The sequence below is a fragment of the Copadichromis virginalis genome, linkage group LG13 (genome assembly GCF_057382275.1).
Source record: "Copadichromis virginalis isolate Kocher_CV1m ecotype Utaka linkage group LG13, C_Virginalis_male_GT1.1, whole genome shotgun sequence".
In the NCBI taxonomy this organism is placed as follows: Eukaryota; Metazoa; Chordata; class Actinopteri; order Cichliformes; family Cichlidae; genus Copadichromis; species Copadichromis virginalis.
In genome coordinates this window covers 14,284,440-14,311,089 of record NC_140630.1, presented here as the reverse complement: position 1 = coordinate 14,311,089, position 26,650 = coordinate 14,284,440, and the positions used below count along the sequence as shown (strand labels likewise).

The window sequence follows — 26,650 nt, the reverse complement described above, 5'->3', positions numbered from 1 at the left end:
ACATTATAAATTTTTGTTGAATAAAGTTGAATAAAATTAAAAATATAAATGTTAAAAATATGAAATTTAGAAGCAGTGTTGTCCAAAAGAATAGGAATCTAACGGTGTTTGAATGGTTTTTCTAAGTTGAACGGTTTTGAAGGAGTTAGATGCCAAAAAACGTACGGAATATATAATAATAACTAGAAAGTGCATTTTCTGAAGAAACTGCAGTGTGAATGCTTGAATCTGAATGTATGCACTGAAATGAATTAATTACTGAATTTAAGTTAAAAATCTTGAATGAGATAAAAAAAAACAACCCGAATTTAACCTGAAAACAAAAGTGCTGAACTGCTAAAAGGTGAAGGTTACACAGAAGAAGAAGTTGGAAAAAAACTGAAAATGTTTTAAATGTAAATTAGAAAACCCTAAGAAATGAGAAAAGAACATTTAGAGTCAGAAAACATCTGAATGAATATTAAAAGGTCATATTCTTTGAATCACTGAATGACTCAAATGTGATCCCTCCACTTTGATCCACACAGTTTAAAAAGCTTAAATGCCTGAGCTTTGAAAGACACGGTGTTGGAAAGAGAACAATAATGGCGACAATTTGAGGGTATAATGATGGCTGTAACACTGTGGACACAGCAGCAGTTGAAAGAGAAGTGCTTAAGATGAATCTTGGTACAGTGGCAGGCAGAGCTCGTTAAGCAGGCAGGTGTGAGCCTGGTTGCTATAGTGACTGCACCCAATGGCTCCATACACACGTACACAGACATGCGCCTCACTTTTGCTGCTTAAAATGAACAGAAAAGTCAGGCCGAAACAAATCGCTCCCAAATGAAAAGTGTATGTCGTATTGACGAAATTCTTTCACCGTGAGCGGCAGCAATGTCCAGTCTACCTAATTCTCAGTTTTCATGCCTGTGGAGTTTATTATATGGACGTGGTGATAGTGTAAAGACACCATGCTCTTCTGATTTTCAAACGAACCTTCTGAGCCATTTTAACATTAGAGTCTATGGAAGAGTTGGAGGGAGGAGGCTGTGCATTGGTGACATTTACGAAAGAACCATAACACCTAGGACAATAGTAAACACATTGGATGAAAGAGGACAGCCATGGCTACATTTTGAGGGTAAAATCATACCTGTAGAGCAAACGCTGCGGACACAGCAGCAGTTTTAAAAAAGATTTTAAGATAAATTTTTTTGCTCCTCTCACTCTAGCAGTTGAGCTGTCTCACTCTAGCCCCAACATTCCGTCCCATACACACCCATTATAAACTCTGAAACGGGTGAAAAAACATCATGAAACTTAAACTGGAACTGAAGAAAAAGTATAATAGATATTGAAAAGATAAATACAAGTTGAATAGTTGAATGTCTTGTCTTCGTTTTAAAGTTTGAATGGAGGCTCTATGTGAACGTATGTGGAAGTAGTAAGAGTTTAAAGAGGAGGAAGTTGAATGAGAATTTGAAGGGTCTCTCCATTGAAATACATTATAAATTTTTGTTAAATAAAGTTGAATAAAATTAAAAATATAAATGTTAAAAATGAGAAAAGTAGAAGCATTCATGTCCAAAAGAATAGGAATCTAACGGTGTTTGAATGGTTTTTCTAAGTTGAGCGGTTTTGAAGGAGTGAGATGCCAAAAAACGTACGGAATATATAATAATAATAATAACTAGAAAGTGCATTTTCTGAAGAAACTGCAGTGTGAATGCTTGAATCTGAATGTATGGACTGAAATGAATTAATTGCTGAATTTTGAGTTAAAAATTTTGAATGAGATAAAAAAAAAAAAAAAGAAACAACCTGAATTTAACCTGAAAACAACAGTGCTGAACTGCTAAAAGCTGAAGGTTACACAGAAGAAGAAGTTGGAAAAAAGCTGAAAATGTTTTAATTGTAAATTAGAAAAACCTAAGAAATGAGAAAAGAACATTTAGAGTCAGAAAACATCTGAAAAAATATTAAAAGGTCATATACTTTGAATCACTGAATGACTAAAATGTGATCCCTCCACTTGGACCCACACAGTTTAAAAAGTTTACATCTCTGAGCTTTGAAAGACAAGATGTTGGAAAAAGAACAACGATGGCGACGTTTTGAGCGTAAAATGATGGCTTTAACACTGTGGACACAGCAGCAGTTGAAAGAGAAGTGTTTAAGATGAATCTTGGCAGAGTGAGAGAGAGAGCTCGTTAAGCAGGCAGGTGTGAGCCTGGTTGCTATAGTGACCGCACCCAATGGCTCCATACACACGTACACAGACATGCGCCTCACTTTTGCTGCTTAAAATGAACAGAAAAGTCAGGCCGAAACAAATCGCTCCCAAATGAAAAGTAAAAGTCGTATTGACAAAATTCTTTCACCGTGAGCGACAGCAATGTCTAGTCTACCTAATTCTCAGTTTTCTTGCCTGTGGAGCTTATTATATGGACGTGGTGACAGTGGAAAGACACCATGCTCTTCCGATTTTCAAACGAACCTTCTGAGCCATTTTAACATTAGAGTCTATGGAAGAGTTGGAGGGAGGAGGCTGTGCATTGGTGACATTTATGAAAGAACCACAACACCTAGTACAATAGTAAACACATTGGATGAAAGAGGACAGCCATGGCTACGTTTTGAGGGTAAAATCATACCTGTAGAGCAAACGCTGCGGACACAGCAGCAGTTTTAAAAAAGATTTTAAGATTAATTTTTTTGCTCCTCTCACTCTAGCAGTTGAGCTGCCTCACTCTAGCCCCAACATTCCGTCCCATACACACCCATTATAAACTCTGAAACGGGTGAAAAAACATCATGAAACTTAAACTGGAACTGAAGAAAAAGTATAATAGATATTGAAAAGATAAATACAAGTTGAATAGTTGAATGTCTTGTCTTCGTTTTAAAGTTTGAATGGTGGCTCTATGTCAATGTATGTGGAAGTAGTAAGAGTTTAAAAATGAGTAAGTTGAATGAGGATTTGAAGGGTCTCCCCATTGAAATACATTATAAATTTTTGTTGAATAAAGTTGAATAAAATTAAAAATATAAATGTTAAAAATATGAAAAATAGAAGCAGTCATGTCCAAAAGAATAGGAATCTAATGGTGTTTGAATGGTTTTTCTAAGTTGAACGGTTTTGAAGGAGTGAGATGCCAAAAAACGTACGGAATATATAATAATAATAACTAGAAAGTGCATTTTCTGAAGAAACTGCAGTGTGAATGCTTGAATCTGAATGTATGCACTGAAATGAATTAATTGCTGAATTTTGAGTTAAAAATATTAAATGAAATTTAAAAAAAACAACAAAAAAAACCAAATTTAACCTGAAAACAAAGGTGCTGAACTGCTAAAAGCTGAAGGTTACACAGAAGAAGAAGTTGGAAAAAAGCTGAAAATGTTTTAATTGTAAATTAGAAAAACCTAAGAAATGAGAAAAGAACATTTAGAGTCAGAAAACATCTGAAAGAATACTAAAAGGTCATATTCTTTGAATCACTGAATGACTAAAATGTGATCCCTCCACTTGGACCCACACAGTTTAAAAAGTTTACATCTCTGAGCTTTGAAAGACAAGATGTTGGAAAAAGAACAACGATGGCGACGTTTTGAGGGTAAAATGATGGCTTTAACACTGTGGACACAGCAGCAGTTGAAAGAGAAGTGTTTAAGATGAATCTTGGCAGAGTGAGAGAGAGAGCTCGTTAAGCAGGCAGGTGTGAGCCTGGTTGCTATAGTGACCGCACCCAATGGCTCCATACACACGTACACAGACATGCGCCTCACTTTTGCTGCTTAAAATGAACAGAAAAGTCAGGCCGAAACAAATCGCTCCCAAATGAAAAGTAAAAGTCGTATTGACAAAATTCTTTCACCGTGAGCGACAGCAATGTCTAGTCTACCTAATTCTCAGTTTTCATGCCTGTGGAGCTTATTATATGGACGTGGTGACAGTGGAAAGACACCATGCTCTTCTGATTTTCAAACGAACCTTCTGAGCCATTTTAACATTAGAGTCTATGGAAGAGTTGGAGGGAGGAGGCTGTGCATTGGTGACATTTATGAAAGAACCGTAACACCTAGTACAATAGTAAACACATTGGATGAAAGAGGACAGCCATGGCTACGTTTTGAGGGTAAAATCATACCTGTAGAGCAAACGCTGCGGACACAGCAGCAGTTTTAAAAAAGATTTTAAGATTAATTTTTTTGCTCCTCTCACTCTAGCAGTTGAGCTGCCTCACTCTAGCCCCAACATTCCGTCCCATACACACCCATTATAAACTCTGAAACGGGTGAAAAAACATCATGAAACTTAAACTGGAACTGAAGAAAAAGTATAATAGATATTGAAAAGATAAATACAAGTTGAATAGTTGAATGTCTTGTCTTCGTTTTAAAGTTTGAATGGTGGCTCTATGTCAATGTATGTGGAAGTAGTAAGAGTTTAAAAATGAGTAAGTTGAATGAGGATTTGAAGGGTCTCCCCATTGAAATACATTATAAATTTTTGTTGAATAAAGTTGAATAAAATTAAAAATATAAATGTTAAAAATATGAAAAATAGAAGCAGTGTTGTCCAAAAGAATAGGAATCTAACGGTGTTTGAATGGTTTTTCTAAGTTGAACGGTTTTGAAGTTATAGGATTACAAAAAACGTACGGAATAGATAAAATATAATAATAATAATAATAAAGATTAGAATAACAATACTGTGAATGCTTTTCAAGCATTCACACTAATAAAGATTCGAATAACAATACTGTGAATGCTTTTCAAGCATTCACACTAATAATAAAGATTCGAATAACAATACTGTGAATGCTTTTCAAGCATTCACACTAATAATAACTAGAAAGTGCATTTTCTGAAGAAACTGCAGTGTGAATGCTTGAATCTGAATGTATGCACTGAAATGAATTAATTGCTGAATTTTGAGTTAAAAATATTGAATGAGATTAAAAAAAACCCCAAAAAAACCCGAATTTAACCTGAAAACAAAGGTGCTGAACTGCTAAAAGCTGAACGTTACACAGAAGAAGAAGTTGGAAAAAAGCTGAAAATGTTTTAATTGTAAATTAGAAAACCCTAAGAATTTAGAACAGAACATTTAGAGTCAGAAAACATCTGAATGAATATTAAAAGTTCATATTCTTTGAATCACTGAATGACTAAAATGTGATCCCTCTGCTTGGATCCACACAGTTTAAAAAATTTAAAAGTCTGAGCTTTGAAAGATACGGTGTTGGAAAGAGAACAATAATGGCGACAATTTGAGGGTAAAATGATGGCTGTAACACTGTGGACACAGCAGCAGTTGAAAGAGAAGTGCTTAAGATGAATCTTGGTACAGTGGCAGGCAGAGCTCGTTAAGCAGGCAGGTGTGAGCCTGGTTGCTATAGTGACCGCACCCAATGGCTCCATACACACGTACACAGACATGCGCCTCACTTTTGCTGCTTAAAATGAACAGAAAAGTCAGGCCGAAACAAATCGCTCCCAAATGAAAAGTAAAAGTCGTATTGACAAAATTCTTTCACCGTGAGCGACAGCAATGTCTAGTCTACCTAATTCTCAGTTTTCATGCCTGTGGAGCTTATTATATGGACGTGGTGACAGTGGAAAGACACCATGCTCTTCTGATTTTCAAACGAACCTTCTGAGCCATTTTAACATTAGAGTCTATGGAAGAGTTGGAGGGAGGAGGCTGTGCATTGGTGACATTTATGAAAGAACCATAACACCTAGGACAATAGTAAACACATTGGATGAAAGAGGACAGCGATGGCTACGTTTTGAGGGTAAAATGGCGGCTGTAGAGCAAACGCTGCGGACACAGCAGCAGTTTTAAAAAAGATTTTAAGATTAATTTTTTTGCTCCTCTCACTCTAGCAGTTGAGCTCTCTCACTCTAGCCCCAACATTCCGTCCCATACACACCCATTATAAACTCTGAAACGGGTGAAAAAACATCATGAAACTTAAACTGGAACTGAAGAAAAAGTATAATAGATATTGAAAAGATAAATACAAGTTGAATAGTTGAATGTCTTGTCTTCGTTTTAAAGTTTGAATGGTGGCTCTATGTCAATGTATGTGGAAGTAGATACAGTTTAAAGAGGAGGAATTTGAACGAGGATTTGAAGGGTCTCCCCATTGAAATACATGGGAAATTTTTGTTGAATAAAGTTGAATAAAATTAAAAATATAAATGTTAAAAATGAGAAAAGTAGAAGCAGTCATGTCCAAAAGAATAGGAATCTAATGGTGTTTGAATGGTTTTTCTAAGTTGAACGGTTTTGAAGGAGTAGGAGTACAAAAAACGTACGGAATAGATAAAATAGAATAATAAAGATTAGAAGAACAATACTGTGAATGCTTTTCAAGCATTCACACTAACTAGAAAGTGCATTTTCTGAAGAAACTGCAGTGTGAATGCTTGAATCTGAATGTATGCACTGAAATGAAATAATTACTGAATTTAGGTTAAAAATTCTGAATGAGATAAAAAAAAAAACCCAAATTTAACCTGAAAACAAAAGTGCTGAACTGCTAAAAGCTGAAGGTTACACAGAAGAAGAAGTTGGAAAAAAAGCTGAAAATGTTTTAATTGTAAATTAGAAAAACCTCAGAACTGAGAAAAGAAAATTCAGAGTCAGAAAACATCTGAAAGAATATTAAAAGTTCATATTCTTTGAATCACTGAATGACTAAAATCCCTCCGCTTGGATCCACACAGTTTAAAAAATGTAAAAGTCTGAGCTTTGAAAGACAATGTTGGAAAGAGAACAACGATGGTGACATTTTGAGGGTAAAATGATGGCTGTAACACTGTGGACACAGCAGCAGTTGAAAGAGAAGTGTTTAAGATGAATCTTGGCAGAGTGAGAGAGAGAGCTCGTTAAGCAGGCAGGTGTGAGCCTGGTTGCTATAGTGACCGCACCCAATGGCTCCATACACACGCACACAGACATGCACCTCACTTTTGCTGCTTAAAATGAACAGAAACGTCAGCCCTAAACAAATCGCTCCCAAATGAAAAGTATAGGTCGTATTGACAAAATTCTTTCACCGTGAGCGGCAGCAATGTCCAGTCTACCAAATTCTCAGTTTTCATGCCTGTGGAGTTTATTATATGGACGTGGTGACAGTGGAAAGACACCATGCTCTTCTGATTTTCAAACGAACCTTCTGAGCCATTTTAACATTAGAGTCTATGGAAGAGTTGGAGGGAGGAGGCTGTGCATTGGTGACATTTATGAAAGAACCATAACACCTAGTACAATAGTAAACACATTGGATGAAAGAGGACAGCGATGGCTACGTTTTGAGGGTAAAATCATACCTGTAGAGCAAACGCTGCGGACACAGCAGCAGTTTTAAAAAAGATTTTAAGATTAATTTTTTTGCTCCTCTCACTCTAGCAGTTGAGCTGTCTCACTCTAGCCCCAACATTCCGTCCCATACACACCCATTATAAACTCTGAAACGGCTGAAAAAACATCATGAAACTTAAACTGGAACTGAAGAAAAAGTATAATAGATATTGAAAAGATAAATACAAGTTGAATAGTTGAATGTCTTGTCTTCGTTTTAAAGTTTGAATGGAGGCTCTATGTGAACGTATGTTGAAGTAGATACAGTTTAAAGAGGAGGAATTTGAATGAGAATTTGAAGGGTCTCTCCATTGAAATACATTATAAATTTTTGTTAAATAAAGTTGAATAAAATTAAAAATATAAATGTTAGAAATGAGAAAAATAGAAGCAGTCATGTCCAAAAGAATAGGAATCTAACGGTGTTTGAATGGTTTTTCTAAGTTGAACGGTTTTGAAGGAGATAGATTACAAAAAACGTACGGAATACAGAATAATAAATAAAATAGAATAAAGATTAGAAGAACAATACTGTGAATGCTTTTCAAGCATTCACACTAATAAAGATTAGAATAACAATACTGTGAATGCTTTTCAAGCATTCACACTAATAATAACTAGAAAGTGCATTTTCTGAAGAAACTGCAGTGTGAATGCTTGAATCTGAATGTATGCACTGAAATGAATTAATTGCTGAATTTTGAGTTAAAAATATTGAATGAGATTAAAAAAAAAACAAAAACAACAAACAAATTTAACCTGAAAACAAAGGTGCTGAACTGCTAAAAGCTGAAGGTTACACAGAAGCAGAAGTTGGAAAAAAGCTGAAAATGTTTTAAATGTAAATTAGAAAACCCTAAGAAATGAGAAAAGAACATTTAGAGTCAGAAAACATCTGAATGAATATTAAAAGTTCATATTCTTTGAATCACTGAATGACTAAAATGTGATCCCTCCGCTTTGATCCACACAGTTTAAAAAATTTAAAAGTGTGAGCTTTGAAAGACACTGTGTTGGAAAGAGAACAACGATGGCGACAATTTGAGGGTAAAATGATGGCTGTAACACTGTGGACACAGCAGCAGTTGAAAGAGAAGTGTTTAAGATGAATCTTGGTACAGTGGCAGGCAGAGCTCGTTAAGCAGGCAGGTGTGAGCCTGGTTGCTATAGTGACCGCACCCAATGGCTCCATACACACGTACACAGACATGCGCCTCACTTTTGTTGCTTAAAATGAACAGAAAAGTCAGGCCGAAACAAATCGCTCCCAAATGAAAAGTAAAAGTCGTATTGACAAAATTCTTTCACCGTGAGCGACAGCAATGTCTAGTCTACCTAATTCTCAGTTTTCATGTCTGTGGAGTTTATTATATGGACGTGGTGACAGTGGAAAGACACCATGCTCTTCTGATTTTCAAACGAACCTTCTGAGCCATTTTAACATTAGAGTCTATGGAAGAGTTGGAGGGAGGAGGCTGTGCATTGGTGACATTTATGAAAGAACCATAACACCTAGGACAATAGTAAACACATTGGATGAAAGAGGACAGCCATGGCTACGTTTTGAGGGTAAAATCATACCTGTAGAGCAAACGCTGCGGACACAGCAGCAGTTTTAAAAAAGATTTTAAGATTAATTTTTTTGCTCCTCTCACTCTAGCAGTTGAGCTGCCTCACTCTAGCCCCAACATTCCGTCCCATACACACCCATTATAAACTCTGAAACGGGTGAAAAAACATCATGAAACTTAAACTGGAACTGAAGAAAAAGTATAATAGATATTGAAAAGATAAATACAAGTTGAATAGTTGAATGTCTTGTCTTCGTTTTAAAGTTTGAATGGTGGCTCTATGTCAATGTATGTGGAAGTAGTAAGAGTTTAAAAATGAGTAAGTTGAATGAGAATTTGAAGGGTCTCCCCATTGAAATACATGGGAAATTTTTGTTGAATAAAGTTGAATAAAATTAAAAATATAAATGTTAAAAATGAGAAAAATAGAAGCAGTCATGTCCAAAATAATAGGAATCTAACGATGTTTGAATGGTTTTTCTAAGTTGAACGGTTTTGAAGGAGTAGGCTTTCAAAAAACGTACGGAATAAGAAAATATAATAATAAAGATTAGAAGAACAATACTGTGAATGCTTTTCAAGCATTCACACTAATAAAGATTCGAATAACAATACTGTGAATGCTTTTCAAGCATTCACACTAATAATAATAAAGATTAGAATAACAATACTGTGAATGCTTTTCAAGCATTCACACTAATAAAGATTACAACAACAATACTGTGAATGCTTTTCAAGCATTCACACTAATAAGTAACAGATAAACAAATAAATAACAGAAAGATCCTGGTGTTTTTACCATCTACTATAGAAATTTGGGATTTTTACAGTGGGTTTACAGTAAAAGTTATGAATAATATAAAATATAAAATTATAAAAAGTTATAAAAATGTAAAACACAGCTTTCTATTAGACTGTAAAATGAGCTGACATGTTTTTTCTGTAATATTACACATTTATTTCTTACAATTACATTTTTTTAATCAAGTAGAAAAAGTGAGATTTATTTTTGAAACTGCACTTCTTTTTCTTATATTAAAATATCGCGGGGATTAAATGTGTAGTTAAACTTTTTTACACTGACAGAAAGAGGTGTTTCACTGGTTTGGCCCATTTAACATCAAAGTGGGCTGAACCACAGTGTAAGATGAGCTCGACTTCCCTGGTTTAGACAGTAGGCAGAAAAACTAAACACATGGCAGTTTTAAGAGTTTAATTACTGCCACCGATTCAGTAATTCAAACCCATCTTCCTGTTTTGTCAGACTGTAATATAGAGAAGTGGTGTCAAGACTTCTATCTGGACCACAATGCTTTGCTGATGGCCGACGGGATTCGCAGTGAGCTCACCGACACCCTGAAGAGGATCGAGCTGCCCATTTCAGTGCCCGCCTTTGGTTCCCGAAGTAACGCGGTCAACATTAAGAGAGCCCTCTTAGCGGGTTTCTTCATGCAGGTCAGAAAATGTAATTTATTAGCGTCCATCCTCCCATTTTCATTACTGCTTTTCAGAGTCAAGGTCACAAGGCAGGTAGGGAGAATCCTGCACCCATCCATGCACACGGCCATATTGGAATAAACTGTTAAGTTAGAAATCCTGTTTTCTTGTTGTTGTTTTTTATTCCAGCCCAGAAAGCACAGCAACTGTATTCGATCTGCAGTGAGAATTTAAATACTCTGCTTACAACAAACACCCACAGTCCTTCTAAAGACTCTTAAAAACATTAAACTCTCCTGAGTGGAACTAATGGCAGCATTATGAAGGGTGTTTTAATCATGTGTAATTTCACTCAGAGTTTAGTCTCCATAATTAACGGTCAAAGAATGGGGCCCATTTCGAATATTAATGCATTTCCATTTATTTAGCATGTAGGTGATTAAAGACATGCTGAATAATTTATGACTAATTTAAACAATCAAAGCTGACAAACATTATCATTATATTATTTAGCCCCAACAGCTTTACCACCATGTTGCCTTCAGCTTTGAATACAGATTTTGACTGATTAATTAAAGACTTCACTGGTTTGCATCTTCGCTTCTTTGCACACTAACTTCAGTTATTGAACTTAGCTGTATTTATATTTTAATTCTAACCACACACTTCAGTTGCGTTCATCACGTCGCTTTGGCTCGAGCTCACATTTCAGCTTCTGTCAATCTTAACACATCAGACTCTTTAAACACCACGTATTTTGTGCTCTCAGAGTCTACCTCTCAGCCGACACTTCTGCTCCTTTCGGAACTTGCACTTGTTTAACTCCTCGTCTTTAAATTTGACTTCACTCACTGCTTATTTAACCTCCCCTTCCCTTTCAACTTATTTCCATATTTGCATATAGACTGCCAGATTGTGAGTGTGAATTCAGCTTTTTTGTGTGTCATTTACTATGGTTTTTATTTTTAAAAACTGTATTATTTAAAGGTAAAAATGACAAGTATGAAATCACATCCTGCACCAACTCTTTTTCCCAGGTGGCACGTGATGTGGATGGATCTGGGAACTACTTTATTATAACCCACAAGCACATAGCGCAGATCCATCCTCTGTCTGGCTACGGAGCCAAGAGTCCCAAGCTGGGCCTGCCTGAGTGGGTGTTGTTCCACGAACACTCCTTTTCAGAGGACAACTGCCTCCGCACCGTAACCCACATAACACCACAGGAGTAAGTCTCAGCCTTGTTTCCATTTCCTTCCTTTAACATTTTCATTTGTTGACTTCTTTAACATTTGCATAAATGACTAGATGCAGTTTTTTTTTTTAGACCACCCTTCTGAGGGAGGCTTAAATGTAATCAGATGGACACATTCCCCTTCCCCTTTGAACCGTATGTATTTAAAGGCCTAGTTCAGCTCAGACTGGTCATGCTGGTTGTGGAGGGAGGTCCTATAATCCTGCTTTCTAAGTATCTGCTAGTTGAAGAAGGGATTATGGATTGCACAGATCTCTAAGAATGTGGAGCTGCAGCTTAATGGAGGGAGAGAAAGCTCTATAGCCTTTCTCATGCTGTCTTACGTTTCACATCCCGAGCATGTGCAAATCCGTTCACTGTAGCTCGAATATGAGGAGCAGACACAGCGTAAGTCTTCTTTCCAACAAAGGCGTGTGCCGCTCAGCACTAAATGAGATCGAAAACAGCTTTGCAAATTGAAATTAAGTTTGCATTAGTTAAATTCATCACAAATTAGAAGGTCTACAGTTGTTTTTTTCGGTGCACAGAACACTAAAATATTCTCTCCTTCGTTAGGTTCATTCAGATGGCACCACAGTACTTTTTCTACAACTTACCATCGAGTGAGAGCAAAGACATCCTGCAAAACATTTTGAACCACGGGGCTTCTCAGTACCAAGAAGAGAAACCACCAGCAACACAAAAGGAATCCCATGAGGATCAGACTTCTGACCGCTGTGTTATACAGTGACTGATGGAGCCACTGTTTCAAGTTATTGGGACTTTTTGCACAATATAGTACAGAAAGAGACTGGATCATCAAGTAAAGAATCCTATAATTGTATTACTTTTTTGTGGCACAGTTACTGTGCCCTAACCCCCAATCCCAATATAGTCTTTGTATGTTATATTTGAATAGCTATAAAAAATGAACTAATATATGAAATAAAAATATTGCTCTTTTTAAGCCCATATTATTCGCATTTATACGTGTTCAAGATTTTTTACATTGCCATCGAGTCCTTTAAAGATTTTCTGACTTCCCTTCCTCCTCATCTCTCTTCAGCCATCAGACAGATAGCACTGTGTCCCCGGCCTGATTAATGAGTTGCAGTAGCAGTCTGGACATGTCTGCAGCTCCATCTGGTGTGAATATAGCTGACACCAGAGGGCTGACCCAGTTCACTGACACCACAGTGAAAACATCTTTCACCTCTTTGGTGGGCTTGAACAGCGCATCAAGGACGGTTGACCATAACCCACAGGGTGCCATGCTGCCTTGAAAATTGCAGGGGCTAGTTTGATGGCAAAGCAAACTGTACTTTTTTTTTTTTTTTTTTCCCCAGAGATACAGTACTTTTGCAAACTGGTGTCAAATGCATATCGTTAGCAAGCAACAATTTAAGAGAAAACAATATATCACAGTATGAAATTCAAAAACATTTTATTATTATCATCCCACAGCAAACCATGCTGATTTAAAAAAAAAAAAAAAAAAAAAAAAAAACCCTCAACAGCACTGTGGACGAACTAACCTCTAAAGCTTCCACTGTATGCTTCCAATTTATTGCACATTCTAGTTTTTGGAAAAGCAAATAACACGTTTTAGCTTATTTAAGCCTGTCACACATCAGTTTATTTTATTCACAGCTTCACTGGCATTATTGAATATCAAAAACGCCAATTAAATTGAAAAGAATATTTTGCTAAGCTTGTTATTTTTAAGCTCCTTTGTGTTGCATTTACATTTGGTAATAACCGCTTTTAAATTGTCAACACATTTTTTGTGTCTGTAGAAAAAAAAAAAAAATAAAATAATAATAATTTTAGATGTTTGGTACAGTCATAAATGCGTAAGAGCTTTAGAAGTGACCTAAAACTAGCTAAGCCATCATAAAATTAAATAATAGCATCTGAATTTACAAGTCTTCACAAAAATGTACAGTTTAAAACCTGTGATGCAAATGTTAGAAAAAGATGAAGGCGCTGGAGGTGAAGTTAGCCTTGAGACTGTAATTCAGAGTAAGACAGGTTGCCTGAGTGTTTGCCTGTTATTGTGACTACAAGCCATTATTTTATATCATCGCATCTTTGAGGATGTCAAGTCTTCTCCAAAATGTACCCTGGAAGTTCGGCGAGGTCCAGAGAGCAGAGTCAGATTCTTGAGCGTCTTCCTTGTTATGGCTTGCGTGTGCCTGTGTCGTCACTTCCTGTCCGCTGCATCAGCTGCTGCAGGAGCTCAACGTAGAGTTCGACGCGGCTGACAAGAGGAGCGTTTTTCTCAGCACGAAGCAGCTTGGAGTATACATTCTTATAGGTTTTCAGCAGCTCATCGTCCTTATTGCTGCAATAAAGATGAAAGAGTTCAAAAAGGCAGATGAAAAGGTTGCTTAAATTCACAATTAATCTCTTTTGTTCTTGTTTTTTCCTTTTTAAATACATTTCATGTAGTCATAGTAAATGTTGCTGTACCCGTATACTGTCAGGTAGGACCGCTACTTAATTATTACAATGTGATAAACAGTAAAGAGTATGATCTATTTTAGCTTTATTATATCACCTTTAAATGTTTCTTGTTTCATTAAATCCAGGAACTTTTCCCTAAAAGTTTGATCTAGTCCCAATGGGTTTCTTTTATTATTTTATGGCTGTTTTACAGCAATAGCTTCTTGCCATCTCATGATGGTAAGCAATAAGGCAGTGACATTAAAGACTGATATTAAAATAAAGGTCTGTGTAAAATTTAAGTAGATTTCCTAACCAGCTTTCATACTGGAGCTCACCTTGGTTTACGTTTCGCTGTCGTCGTCAGTTTGATCACCTGCAGGAGCAGGAAGGAGAAACTGGGCTCAAATACGCCAATTAACTTCATCACTTCCTGGAGGTTCAGTCCTGCCATTGGGCCATTGGCTACGTCGGAAGACTCTGCTGACTCAGCAGAGTCTGTTTCATTCAACTATGGAACAAGAAGTAGAAGGAAAAGACTGTATGTTACCAAAGCTTTACAAATTCAGTCATTTCCACCAAGTTATTTTTACTACTCAGAAGAATTTAGCTGTAATGGGGTTACTGGGGCTTCATTAACATAATATACACTCATTCGATTTATTAAATGGTCAGAAAACACTTAGATTTTTGTTAAATAAGGAATTTGAAACTCCCTGCCTGTGCTGTATGCTTAAGTGCATAAATCACACCCCTGAGCCAGGAAAAATCCTCCATGAGCTACTGTGAAACTCACCTCTGTCTGCTCCTCCTGTAGCTCTTTATGAATCAGCTGGAAAGCATGGCGGGTTTCTGTCATGATCTCTATTGCCCCAGTCAGGCTCTTCAGCTTAGCTGTGCTGCTGTTCTGACCTGTGGACAAACAACATGAAGAATTATCAAAAGAGGCTTTGAAAAGAAACACTGTTTTTCAATTCAACCCTCATCTGACAAAAATAAAACAAAACATTGCAGCCAACATTGTGATAGTCATCATAATGAATAGCTGCGCACCTGCCATCGTAAACTCAGCAAAAGCCACCCTCTCCAGTAACGTGCGGAGCAGCTCGCAGGGTGCGTCTTTGAGGCTGAGGAATAAACTGACAGCCTTGCTGTAGTGAAGCTCTGCCAAGCTCCGATGCTGCTTTCTCAAGTGTTCATCCCCCACCTGTCACACAATTACAGCCAGAAACACAGACATCCATCAGCTCATTATACCGCTACAAGTATAAAGACAGGCAGCGTATCCCACTTCTGTTCTTTTCTAGTCAGCGTGAACGTCGTTTCCTTACCCAGAGTCACATATTTTATTTTTGGCATGCATGAAAAGCATTGAGCCAAGAAATGCCAATTATTAACACAAAGAGCATCCAAGACATTGGAAAGGAGAATGGTTTTCTACTGTTCTATAATTTTACATAACTTCCCACCTGATTGCGAAAACAGCTGTGGTACATAGAAGCCAAGCGGTGGTGGATGGTGGCGGCTCTGTACTGGTAGAGTGGCTGCCGAGCAGAGTCAGTCTGCAGGTCGCAGTACTTGAGAGACTTCATCATTGCTTCGGTCACCTCTCGCTCAATCTGGTAAGACAAACAGGAATGGATAAATAAAAAATTACTGTGTATGAAAAATAAGAAATAAAATGTACTTGTAAATGTGATGAAAATATGATTAAAACACAATATTTATTTACTTTCATGGCTGAGAAATGATGATATCAGGTATAATACAATATGATAAAAACATAAAAAACAAACAAACAACAAAACAAAGCAGATAAACAAAAATACCCCCCTCCCCCCAAAAAATCTTGTCCTTGCTTTTTTTGGCGAAATGAGGAATTCTTTCTCAGCTGCAAGTGTGAGAGATTCAGCATAGCAAGGATAAAGCTGTAAACTGAAGTGCTACCAACAAGAGTGACTAATGGACTGAAATCATTTTCCAGCCAAAGATTCACTATAATGATTATTCAAGTGGGGTGTGTGGTGTTTGCTGACCCAATTCATGCACAGTGTGTGTCCCTTTATCAGCGCAGAGCTGGTCCTGACACAAAAAGGCTACAAGTCAGACAAGTAGACCAAAGTGATCTGATAACAAAGGGAAGGTGTCCACACATGCATCATTAGCAAAAGAGGGAGAACTGCAGTGAATATAAATTGCATGTACCGTGTAAACTAGCCAAAAATATATGCAAGTACGATTTTGATATCCTTAATAATGTAAAATGTGTTAAAGCCTTAATATTCTACCTAGCTCCAAATGTGTTAAAACCCACCTGTTCCTGGGCCTTCCTGGATACTGGGGCGTAGTCCTGCAGAAGGGTGGCCAGTGTGAAGTACGTAGTGGACAATTCCCAGTTTACACTGTCCCACACTGCTGAGTGCTTCTCTCTGCTTGCCAATGCTTTCATGGCCTGCAGGTAGTAGTCTATAGCCTGAGGTAATATTGCAAAGATAGTATGATTAGGCACAGTCAAGATGCAGTGAGACAGATGGTTGAAAAAAAACAAACAAAAAAAGCAGAGTGTTAGTAAGAACACTTAATCAAGAATTTAAGAAAACGTCAGTGTGGCACCTTGTTGTAGTAAAGAGCCTCTTCAGGTGAAAACTCTCCTCTGCCTTCATCGCCAGAGAGGTTACAGTGGGCCTGGGCACAGATTCTCATCAGCCTGCCAGTATTACACAGCAGTAAGGCTGTGTTAGTGCTGTCCCCAATGGCTTCAAAGTCCTTCATCCCTTTCTCAAAGAAGCCAAAGCTCTTTTTCCACATCTCCTGCTCTGCTGCAGACACAGACTTCTTCACTAGAAGGGGAACAGGAGAATAAAAAGGCTGGTGATATACTACAAAAAAAAGAAAAAGAAAGAATAACTCTCGCCGTACTCTTTTAAACAAACTGCATTTGCTGTAATGTAACTTACCCTCTTTCTCAGCCTGCATGGCTGCAGCCTGGTTCATGTAATAGACTCCCATCTCATTGCGTATGTTCCCCAGTCGTTTGAGAACCTGACTCAGCTGATCTGAAGTAAGATCTTTCAAAGGCTCAGAGACAAGTAGTTCATATGCTGCCTCATAGCACTTGCTGCTAACAAACAGCTGGTACTCTGGGTCCATCGCTAGGTCTGTTGCCATGCTGAAGGCTAGTAGATAGAGAATAAAAGGAATGGAATACTTTTTAGGACATTTTGCTAAACAATTTATTGTGAATGACTTTGAAGACAGTGAAATATTTAAGACACTGCACACCATAGCAGCAGGAATATCAATATACTGAATTTCTCTTTAGAGACTGACCCTGGCAGCTGCTCTCTCTGTGCAGGCTGTGCAGAATCTCCTGGTCCTCTTTGGTCTGGTAGCTGTATTCCTCCAGGTAAGCTGCTCTGTTGTTTGCATTTTGAGCCAACATCAGCTGGATGTCCCCACACAGAGACAGGCACTGGCTGTGAAACAGCAGCACATGTGGGTGCAGTGTACCGCTCACTGAACAATAGGCATCTGGAAGATGAGGGGATGGAAGAAGACAATTTTGAAGAAACTTGTCACTGTCGAGATTAAAATTAAACAACAAAGAAATGTAGTTTAAGTTTCAATTAATTGATTATGAAACAGTTAAAGAATCTCACCATAACACTGCAGAGATAGCTTGATGTAACGCAACGCTCGCCCATACTTCAGCAAGTTAGTGGCCGCATCAGAGAGGACGTAGTAGGCCTTTGAGGCTTTGAAGAAGAGTTTTAGCTTCATATGATGCTGCCAGGAGCCGGGGATCATCCCTGAGCGTGTTGTGTGCTTCTGCTCCCCTTGCAAGGGACCTGCTGCTTAAAAAGCAAGAAGACAGGAAAAGGAAGCCTCAGTGAAAACCATGTTTGTCTATATCACGTTTTCTTCTGCAGTATTATAAGTTGTTTTTACCCCTTTCAAGCAGGAGAGAGATGCCTTTCTCAGTTGCACAGGCTCCAGTAGCACTTCTGTCTTCATATTTGAGAGGGATGGGTGTGTTGGGGTCAGCAGCTGGAAGATCGCTCTCTTTCTTGATGCTGCCATCCACCGCCTTTAATCCCTGTGGATTATGTTACAGCATTACAAAACTGTATCCAATCAATTTAGTAACATATCGTTTCGACGTGTCCAAATTGACACCTAGACTTTTATACATAATGCATCTTGACCACCAACAGTCCAATAACAGATCCAGGCAGTAGCAGTTATTGTAGCCTGAAGCTGCTTGTCTGTAGCAGAGATGGGACACCGTCTACAGACATCTGACAACCTCACTTCTTTTCAAAACCACACTTTTCCCCCCCATTTTTAAACATCAGACAAACCAAACAGACACTGAGATCACTTCAGGCAGTTTAACAAAACAGTTTATAAACCAAGAGCTGCAAGAAGACTTTGATGTGTAAATGTGTGTAGATGTATTTGTCCTTTAATATAGAAGAGAATGTCAAACTTTTTGAAAAGTCACATTTTTTTTGCACTGCAGGCAAACAAACATTCACATTAAACATTTAGAAAGTCACCTTAAGCACATAGCTCAGGACAAGTCTGCATCTCTCTTCCTTGTCTTGAGAAACGGGGAAAGCACAACTTGGCTGAAGAAGTTTAAAAAAAAAAAAAAGAAAAAGAAAATATTAGTTTGTATGTATATAAAGATATTTATTTCTGTACTCCACTTTCCACCATTCAGTCGATGCTAAGAAGGCTGTGGAAACTTTTACAGATTCACTCACTCTGATCTGGTGAGTGGATCTATACTTCTCCGGGACTGAGAGCTCCCCTACAGAGCGGATCACAGCCACCGCTTTGCTATCATCCTGCGGGCTGGAGCAGTTACTGTAGGAACCATCATCATCGCTGTCCTCCGTCAGATCCTCCTCTTCTTCCTCCTCCCTGTCTTCGTCACTGTAGCTGTCCTCTGAACCACCGGCCCGCAGCGACTCCCCTCCATCTTCTTCAAGAGGCTCGTCGAGCTGGAACAGCTCTGACAGCATATAGTGGGCAGAGGCAATGATCTGAGCAGACAGAAGACAGAGGAGATCAGGGCTGAAGTCAAGTTCAATCAAATCTAAGTAATGGCATACTCAGAGTTAGTCAAGTGGTTTCACATTGCATTTTCTCCACTGTCTGAACATACATACGAAAATAAGAATATCAAAGAAGAAGCAGGAGAAAGATAGTAAGGACTTAGATCCATTAATAGTTGGACAAAGTCATCTAAAATTTGCCTCTTTATACCACAAGTCCATCGCTCCACATTTTAAGAGGCTCACACTGTTAGTGTTTAGTATTAAATTTAAATATTATTTTTAACTTAAGAAAACAGCAGCGAATAGAAAAACACTGCAAAAGCACACTTCTTCTCCCTCACAACATTCATGAAGCCTCTGCTTCTTTTAACCGTGTCTCAGTGCAGTCCTTCAGAAACACTTCCATTGTTTTTTCTACTTCCATCCATCAATTCTCTTCCGCTCATCCTTTTCAGGGTCTCGGGGGTGATGGAGCCTATCCCAGCTGTCTTAGGGCGAGAGGCAGGGTACACCTGAACAGGTGGCCAGTCTGTCGCAGGTTTTTTCTACTTCCTTTGTGTTTTATTCAACTTCTGTTGTGCTTTGTCACCTTTTGCAGCATTTTTTCTATTTTGCTGGTGTTTTCTTAAGTTGCAGTTCATTTGACCTTTCAGGGCCACCGTAAAACAACCTGTTATTAACTTGGAAAGAGTATCGACTTTCTCATTTGTCTGAAAATCTGCACCTACCTGAGGATGTCTGTCTTGATGTAGAAGTTTGACACAGTTTAGCAGCAGAGTTCTGATTGTGCCATAGTGCTTTCTGTTTTGTCGCGCGTTTAGCATCAAGTTGCTGGCCACTCTGTGTCACACACACATGAACATAAAGTTAAAACAACAAGAACACACTGACGTACTAGCATGCCCGGTAACTACTGGTTTAATTTGATTTACACCTTACAAAGCTCAACAGTTTATCAAAGGGCTATCACACAGAGACAGATGTCATTCACATCCTCATCTCAGGCCAATTTAGAAGAAATCAAACTAACATGACAGCTGTTAAACTGCACCTGGATAAAAACTGCAGTCACGTGACAACAGGCGAACTCCACACATCTATTCAACTGGTTTACACCCTGAATCTTCTCGCTGTGAGGTGTCAGTGCTATCCAAACACCCACCCCCACACTTCAAACTTTACAACCACTTTTCACAGCTGCAGGACTCCTACAACACAAGGCCGCTCGTATTGTCTGTCTTAGATACTTACTTGTATAATAATACAGCCACAGGAAGAGTGAAGGGATTCTGATATTTCTCTTCCTCAGCCTCCTCACACAGAGTTGTAAGATCATAAAGCTTCACAATGTCACTCCCACTGGCTGTGGATTTAAGAAATTACTTTAGAAAACACTTTTTCAAAATAATACAACTTTTAGATCATTCCTGCTCACTTTTCCCCCCACCTTTGAAAAGCCAGTACGTGTGACCCTCCTTAGTGCAGTTGGACTTCAGGAAAGAAAGGACATTTTGGGCGATGTCTTTCACGACTCTCGTGGAGAAAGTCGAGTTCTCCAGATGAGGGATGTCCTCTGTTTTTATCATCTCGTATTTCTGAAGTAAAAATCAAAAACAATGAGAAAATTTCCCACCATGAGCACCACAGCACAAACTGCTTATGCTCACAATACTTGTTGTTTTATTTATTTATTTATTTATTTATTTTTCCCACAAGCAAAGAAAAACTTTATCCTAATTAATATGCAAATTGTTTCAGTAAGGATTACCACCATTTAATTGGATCACCAATTGCATATGGGAGAACCTCTTGCGTAAGCATGAAGTTGAACTATGTATTCCTCTCACTATATTACATTCACACATATCCTTTTAATTAAACCAATCATCTTATCACATTTAACAGATTTTTCATTCCAACATGTTTGTCTTTTAATGTGAAATCGTTTTGAACTTGTAGACTAAGTCTAAGGGCAATTTTTCCCCTGATTTAAAAAACTAATTTATGCAGAGATTTGCTCCAAAAACTAATTGGATCATATATGCTGTACACACTGCTCTTTAGTGAAACTTGGTGGAAACATCGACCAAGTGCATTACATACAGGCACAGGCACTGCCTAGGCTTGTGGTTCGTGTTTTACTCCCCAATGACATTTGCAGCTTAGACCCGACACACAAAATGAACTTAATTAATGAACATGTGTTATTGATTAAAAGAAGCCATAAGCCTGCTGATTGTTAAGCTGTGGAGGCCTTCTTAAATTAAATCTCAAAAGGACAAGCAGGATTTTATTTACCACTGCACCCTTAATGTCTCTTGTGCTGTTGTATTATATTCTTACATACAGTATAGAACAATTTCAAATATCTCTGCGCAGCGAGTTACAGTCTCCTCCTTCTGGATGAAGCCTTATAGTCCCAAATTCTCAAAAACACATTATGTAAATAGCTTTATTCCAGCAGCCACCACTCAGATGAACAAATCAATATTAAAATTGTAAGTACCAAGTACCATCATCTTATCTAATGATTTTCTATTAGGCATGGCTACTGTATGAAATATTTTAGCTTACCTGAACAATGCCATTAACGTGAAAACACATGACAAGTTCTGGGACGTTACACATCAGATTATCAAGCCAGTAGTCGATACCTGTCAGAATGTTGATTGGTTTATTGTTGTCCCTGAAAAAAAACAAAAACAAAACACAGAGTTCGATGTTTGAGACTGAGCAGGAAGGATGTAGCAGGATGAATCCAATGATGCTGGTGCATCTCTTAAAGTCAGTTATCCTAAATTAAAAGATGACTCTAGGAACAATATTTACATGCTATGATGCCCTACATCAGCAGTCTCCAACCTTTTATGTGCCACGGACCGGTTTATGCCCGACAATATTTTCACGGACCGGCCTTTAAGGTGTCGCGGATAAATACAACAAAATAAAACTAGTACTGGTACCGAAAAAAAGAAGATTTATTCATAACACACATGAAAAGACCCAGGAAAGCTGAGTTAACGATAAAAACGGTAACAAAATAACGCTGAAAACCGATAAAAACCCTGAAAACCACACATTTCACACCTGAGCCTCAACTCTCGCGGCCCGGTACCAAACGAGTCATGGACCGGTACCGGTCCGAGGCCCGGGGGTTGGGGACCGCTGCCCTACATAATGTATGCCAACCTATTACATAACTGTTTCATTATGTCATAAGAATAATTTAACATTATGTTGGTGAGACAAATACCCAGAAGGAGCTAAAAGAATCAAATTGAAATACAATTAAAATGCATGACTGCACTGTCATTTAGCTCCTAACGAGTGCTAATTTCAGATCCTGGGTAGGAACCAATGAATTAAAATCCTACCTGAGTCTCAGACTGACGGCAGGATAACGACCACCACCGAAAATAGGCATGTTGGACCCAACCAACATGTGTATGTCTTCAAAAGTCCACATGATGTTTCGTACAAAGTCATTTCTTAAACCCTGTCATGCAAGGGACATCAAAGTGTAAAAAAATAAAAAATAAAAAAAATCAGAAGATACATGTAGACACAGGGCATGTGCTTTTAGCTGTAGTATTATACTATTAAGGAAGGATGAAAAGATTGTGTTACCTGGCCGTTCTCTCCTTCGTTGAAGATTGTCGGGAGGTTTTGCTCTTTAGGAACAGAGGTCACCTGGCCCAAAGCAAAACTGCTGTCGACGGTAACACTTTCCTGCACATTTAACAGCACACTTCATTTTTATTTCATCTCATGTGACACAAAATACTTTTGAATGTGGAACAAATACAAAATTTAATTCCAGAGATGACTAAAAGCTTAACTTACCTGTTTGGGAGCTTCTGATTCTTCTGCATTAGACGTGCTAGTGAAGGCTGTAGGCCATGAAGAGCTGAACTCATCAGCACCACTGTCCTCCTCTCCTTCATTCAGGCCATCTGATTGAGGCTCAGCAGCCCCATCACCATTTATACTGCAAGAAACAAAACAATAACGAAAACAAAAAAGTTGTTTTACTATCAGATTGAAGAATAACTCTCGTTCAACTCCAGCATTTATTTGAGCAAAGCCAACTCCTCACCTATAATAGAGAAACTTTGACAGGATTGCTTTTTGATACCAGTGCTCTTTACTCTTCTTTTTTCTCTGCCACTTCTGATCTATTAGCCGCTGGTAAAACTCCTTCAGCCATGTCCAGTCTCCTGTCTACAACACATAAGTTGCATTGAGAGTTAAATAATATATTCACTTAACAGTTACTACCATGATTAATAACAATAATAATAATTTTAATATTGGTACTAGCCAATATTCACTTCAGCATATTGTCAAAAAAATAAAAATAAAAATTGCATTTACACATTTCAGTGGGCGAAACTAATCTGTTGTGTCACATCAATTTTGCACAGGGTGAAATGTTCTCAATGTTTTTACTAAATCTAAAACATCAGTTTTAGAGTTCTGTAAAAATGTATTTTCTCTGAAACAGGAACAGGAAATAAATAACACAAAAATAAATAAATCAATCACTGGAAAAATATCCATTGGGACTCCCTATTCATCAAGCTTTTATGTTAAACATTGATAGATGCCCCTTACTTCACAGTTAAAATTAATAATGGAGGCAATATCCTCTTGATTTTAAAAAGTGTCGCTCGGCTGTACCTGAGAGGATCTCATGAAAAGCTCTTGAATGTCCAGCTCATCTAAAAGCAAAGTCCTCCCCACACGATGAACTGCCATACTCAGATGGGACTTGCTGTAGGGAATTTTCAAAAGCTTCTTGATGTTCTGAAGGTAAAAAAAAGAATTCTGTTAACATCAACTGCATGCCTCTGAAGCTAACAAAGAAATAGCTCTGCAGCAGCTCCACAAACCTCTGAGTCTGAAACCACATCAACATCATCTCCGATGCAGTCGATGAACTCGTACGCCATCCCAAAACTGCAAAAGAAGAAAAACAGTTTACTCAATACAAACTAACTGCATAGCAATAATTAAAGTCTTCGTCTTCAAGCGTATCCATAATTTACCCACTCACATCCTAAATGAAAGTGCAGCAGCTTGGGGGGTTTTAGTACTTTGAATTATGTAGTGAAAAGTCCTCCACTGTGAGTTTGAACCATAGTTTTGCAACTATGCTATACTCCATTCCACACCTCGTTTATTGCGGATAGAGTATCAGTCTTCATGGGTCTCCACAAGTGCATAAGGACCAGTAACACAGGTGATCTGCTAAGCAGATTTTCACAATTAGGAAAAGAATATCTGCTGCTAATAGAAACTTTACCTAGTTTCTTCTCTAATCCAGACATAGTCGCAACATCTCGAAGAAATAGAACTGAATGTATTAAAGCTGCATATCCTCATAAATGTAATCTTGAGAAGTAAACCATTTTTTTTTAAATAAAGTAATAAGATATAACTAACATTTTTTTCTTAATTTCTTGTTTCTTATGATTTCATTCAGACACACCCACACCAGTGGTGGTGAAAGCCAAAGTATACATTGGGCATTTGCATTGTCCAGTGTGTACCTATCCATAATTTTAACTGCATTTGGTTCTGACTCATGCTGTGCCCTCTTTAGTTATTTTTGCCATATAGTTAACCATTTCACAAATTACATTTAAGCAAAAGATTTAATACTTGGTGTAATGATAAAAGTGGTGCCTATCTACCTCAGTCATGAGCTCGACACCAATTCAAATTCAATCTTTCCCATAAAAACTAAACCCGTGCCCCCTTTTCTAAATTATACCTGGAAAAGGGCTTGCTCTTGCTGCTAGATCCTAATATAGTGGTCCCAGCGCTGCCCAGCTGGGGGTTTTCTCTCAGCCAGTTGGCAGGAGGTAGCTTCAAGTCGGTCTTTTCCTGCAGGAGGGCATAGCTGGTAGGTGGCGGGGCTGCGCAGTACTTGACCACAGCACGGCTTTTTATTTCACTGCTGCCTGAGCATATTGAGGATTCCTAAAAATAACAATATCAAGCTTGTGAGAATGAATGGACAGCACTGACAGAGTAACATTTAAATAAGGATATGTCTGGCAGTTGATTATCATTAGTATAGTATGCACACTGATGTTCTTCTGTCAGCTGCACCCTTTTAGGATCACCACAGTGGATCGTCTGCCTCCTTTCAACCCATCTGTACCATTATACTCTGTCAAACCAACTCTCTGCATTTCCTCCTTTACTGCTTCCACAAATCTCATTGGTTGTCTTTTTTCCTCCAGCTCCATATTTAACATCTTTTGCCCAGTAAATCCACTATCTCTCTCCTGCAAATGCCCAAATGCCATTTTTGTCAGTGTCGCGGTCTCCAAACCATATATCACAGTAGGTTTGTAGGCCTTTTTGATGTCCTTTTTATCACTAATCACACCTGGAACTCCTCTTCACCCACTCCACCCTGTTTGCACTCACTTCTTCAATGCTCTTGTGTACTGTCCGTTACTTGATGATGATGACCCCAGGCATATGGAATCCTTTACCTTCACTACTTCTACTCCTTTCATCTACACTGTCTCGCTCCCCTGTCACCTGTCTCGCTCTTATTCACTCACATGTATTATGTCTTGCTTTTCTTGACCTTCATTCTTCTCTCCAGAGCATTCATCCACCTCATCAGGCTCTCCTTCACCTGCTTCCCACTCTCACTAAAGTTATAGGATGTTTACAGATGGCACTATAAATCCACTGTAGCCTAACTCAACATTAGCACTTCAAATACTAATTAAAGAGTGTTATACATGACAACATACTACATACTAGATGGTAGATTATCCTTGCAGACTAGTTACTTACATGTTTACTGTTGTCTCCAGTGCAGGTAGGACCACTGACTTCTTCCTTTGCATTATCCAAGGGGGTGCAAGGCTCTCCGTCTCCAGCTGATGCGCTCATACTGGACATACAAAGATCTAATTCACCAAACAACTCCGATTTAATAAACAAATAACATGTCCATGGCTTCGACAAGCCGTGGACCGTCTATACATCAGTCGAATAACGAATGAGGTAAGTCAACATGTTGGCAAAGTTAGTTAGCTTGACAAGCTAGCTCCTCGATAAAGAAACCCTGGCACGTAAAGCTGTAAAATGGAAGTTTCACTAGACTAATTAAACCTAAACGACACGAAGGCGAACAGTTTTCCTTGCTTTGTAAACGACTAATGTTTAGCTCTTAGCTCCGTGACTACTTACACAAGCCTGCAGCCTGCAGCCAGTCTATTGACAGAGCAGTCGCAAGCGCTAGCAATAAGCCAACAACAACTTCCTGTTTCAAGGCAAAAAGAGTTACAAAACTAATTTTATCAGTTGTTTCGAAGAATAAAACTTTTCAATAATAATAACATCTTTACATTTACATTTTAAAGCTATAACTTTAGATATTTGTTTTAGTAAAGGAAAAATATTTTATCTGAAACGATTTATTGTGAAAAATAGATGAACCGGAAGTGTTTTCATAAGTTCTTTCTGGAAAAGTGGAGCACATTCTTCTGATACCTTTTATTCTGAA

General features: G+C 38.1%; 2 protein-coding genes across 4 annotated transcripts in view; one reads left to right on the top strand and one right to left on the bottom strand.

Moving 5' to 3' along the window:
- The window catches only part of dhx32b (DEAH (Asp-Glu-Ala-His) box polypeptide 32b), a 38,957-nt gene extending 26,317 nt beyond the window's left edge, over positions 1-12,640 (top strand). The window contains exons 9-11 of the mRNA XM_085477460.1: positions 10,196-10,386; positions 11,406-11,596; positions 12,179-12,640. Of these exons, the coding sequence (XP_085333586.1) occupies positions 10,196-10,386; positions 11,406-11,596; positions 12,179-12,353 (557 nt within the window). The 3' untranslated portion in view covers positions 12,354-12,640. The remainder of the gene's footprint in view (positions 1-10,195; positions 10,387-11,405; positions 11,597-12,178) is intronic.
- Positions 12,641-13,029: 389 nt separating this feature from the next.
- edrf1 (erythroid differentiation regulatory factor 1) lies at positions 13,030-26,518 on the bottom strand. 3 transcript variants are annotated; one of them, XM_085477454.1, is made up of 26 exons: positions 26,335-26,518; positions 25,936-26,035; positions 24,890-25,098; positions 24,006-24,072; positions 23,794-23,919; positions 23,210-23,334; positions 22,957-23,101; positions 22,741-22,842; positions 22,488-22,609; positions 21,688-21,799; positions 20,561-20,708; positions 20,365-20,476; positions 19,842-19,953; positions 18,817-19,098; positions 18,607-18,678; positions 17,996-18,143; positions 17,707-17,901; positions 17,378-17,578; positions 17,005-17,223; positions 16,661-16,887; positions 16,362-16,520; positions 15,517-15,666; positions 15,101-15,254; positions 14,844-14,959; positions 14,386-14,558; positions 13,030-13,946 (listed from the first exon to the last, which is right to left on the bottom strand). In XM_085477454.1, exons 2-26 carry the CDS (start codon positions 26,032-26,034, stop codon positions 13,781-13,783), a joined length of 3,741 nt encoding a protein of 1,246 aa, XP_085333580.1. In that variant the 5' UTR covers position 26,035; positions 26,335-26,518; the 3' UTR covers positions 13,030-13,780. The 3 variants fall into 3 exon arrangements, with proteins under 3 accessions (XP_085333580.1, XP_085333578.1, XP_085333579.1); XM_085477452.1 differs by lacking the exon at positions 26,335-26,518 and having other exon boundaries at positions 25,936-26,328; XM_085477453.1 differs by lacking the exon at positions 26,335-26,518 and having other exon boundaries at positions 17,707-17,898; positions 25,936-26,328.
- Positions 26,519-26,650: the final 132 nt, after the last annotated feature.

Bases quoted from the DNA above. Each gene is read 5' to 3' on its own strand.
- edrf1 (XM_085477452.1), bottom strand. From the start codon at position 26,043: ATGTCCAGTATGAGCGCATCAGCTGGAGACGGAGAGCCTTGCACCCCC. The intron at 18,679-18,816 runs GTGAGTGAATCT...AAACTTCTTCAG, and splicing joins GATCCACTCACCAGATCAGA to CCAAGTTGTGCTTTCCCCGT. The intron at 14,559-14,843 runs GTGAGTTTCACA...CTTGTTCCATAG, and splicing joins TACAGGAGGAGCAGACAGAG to TTGAATGAAACAGACTCTGC.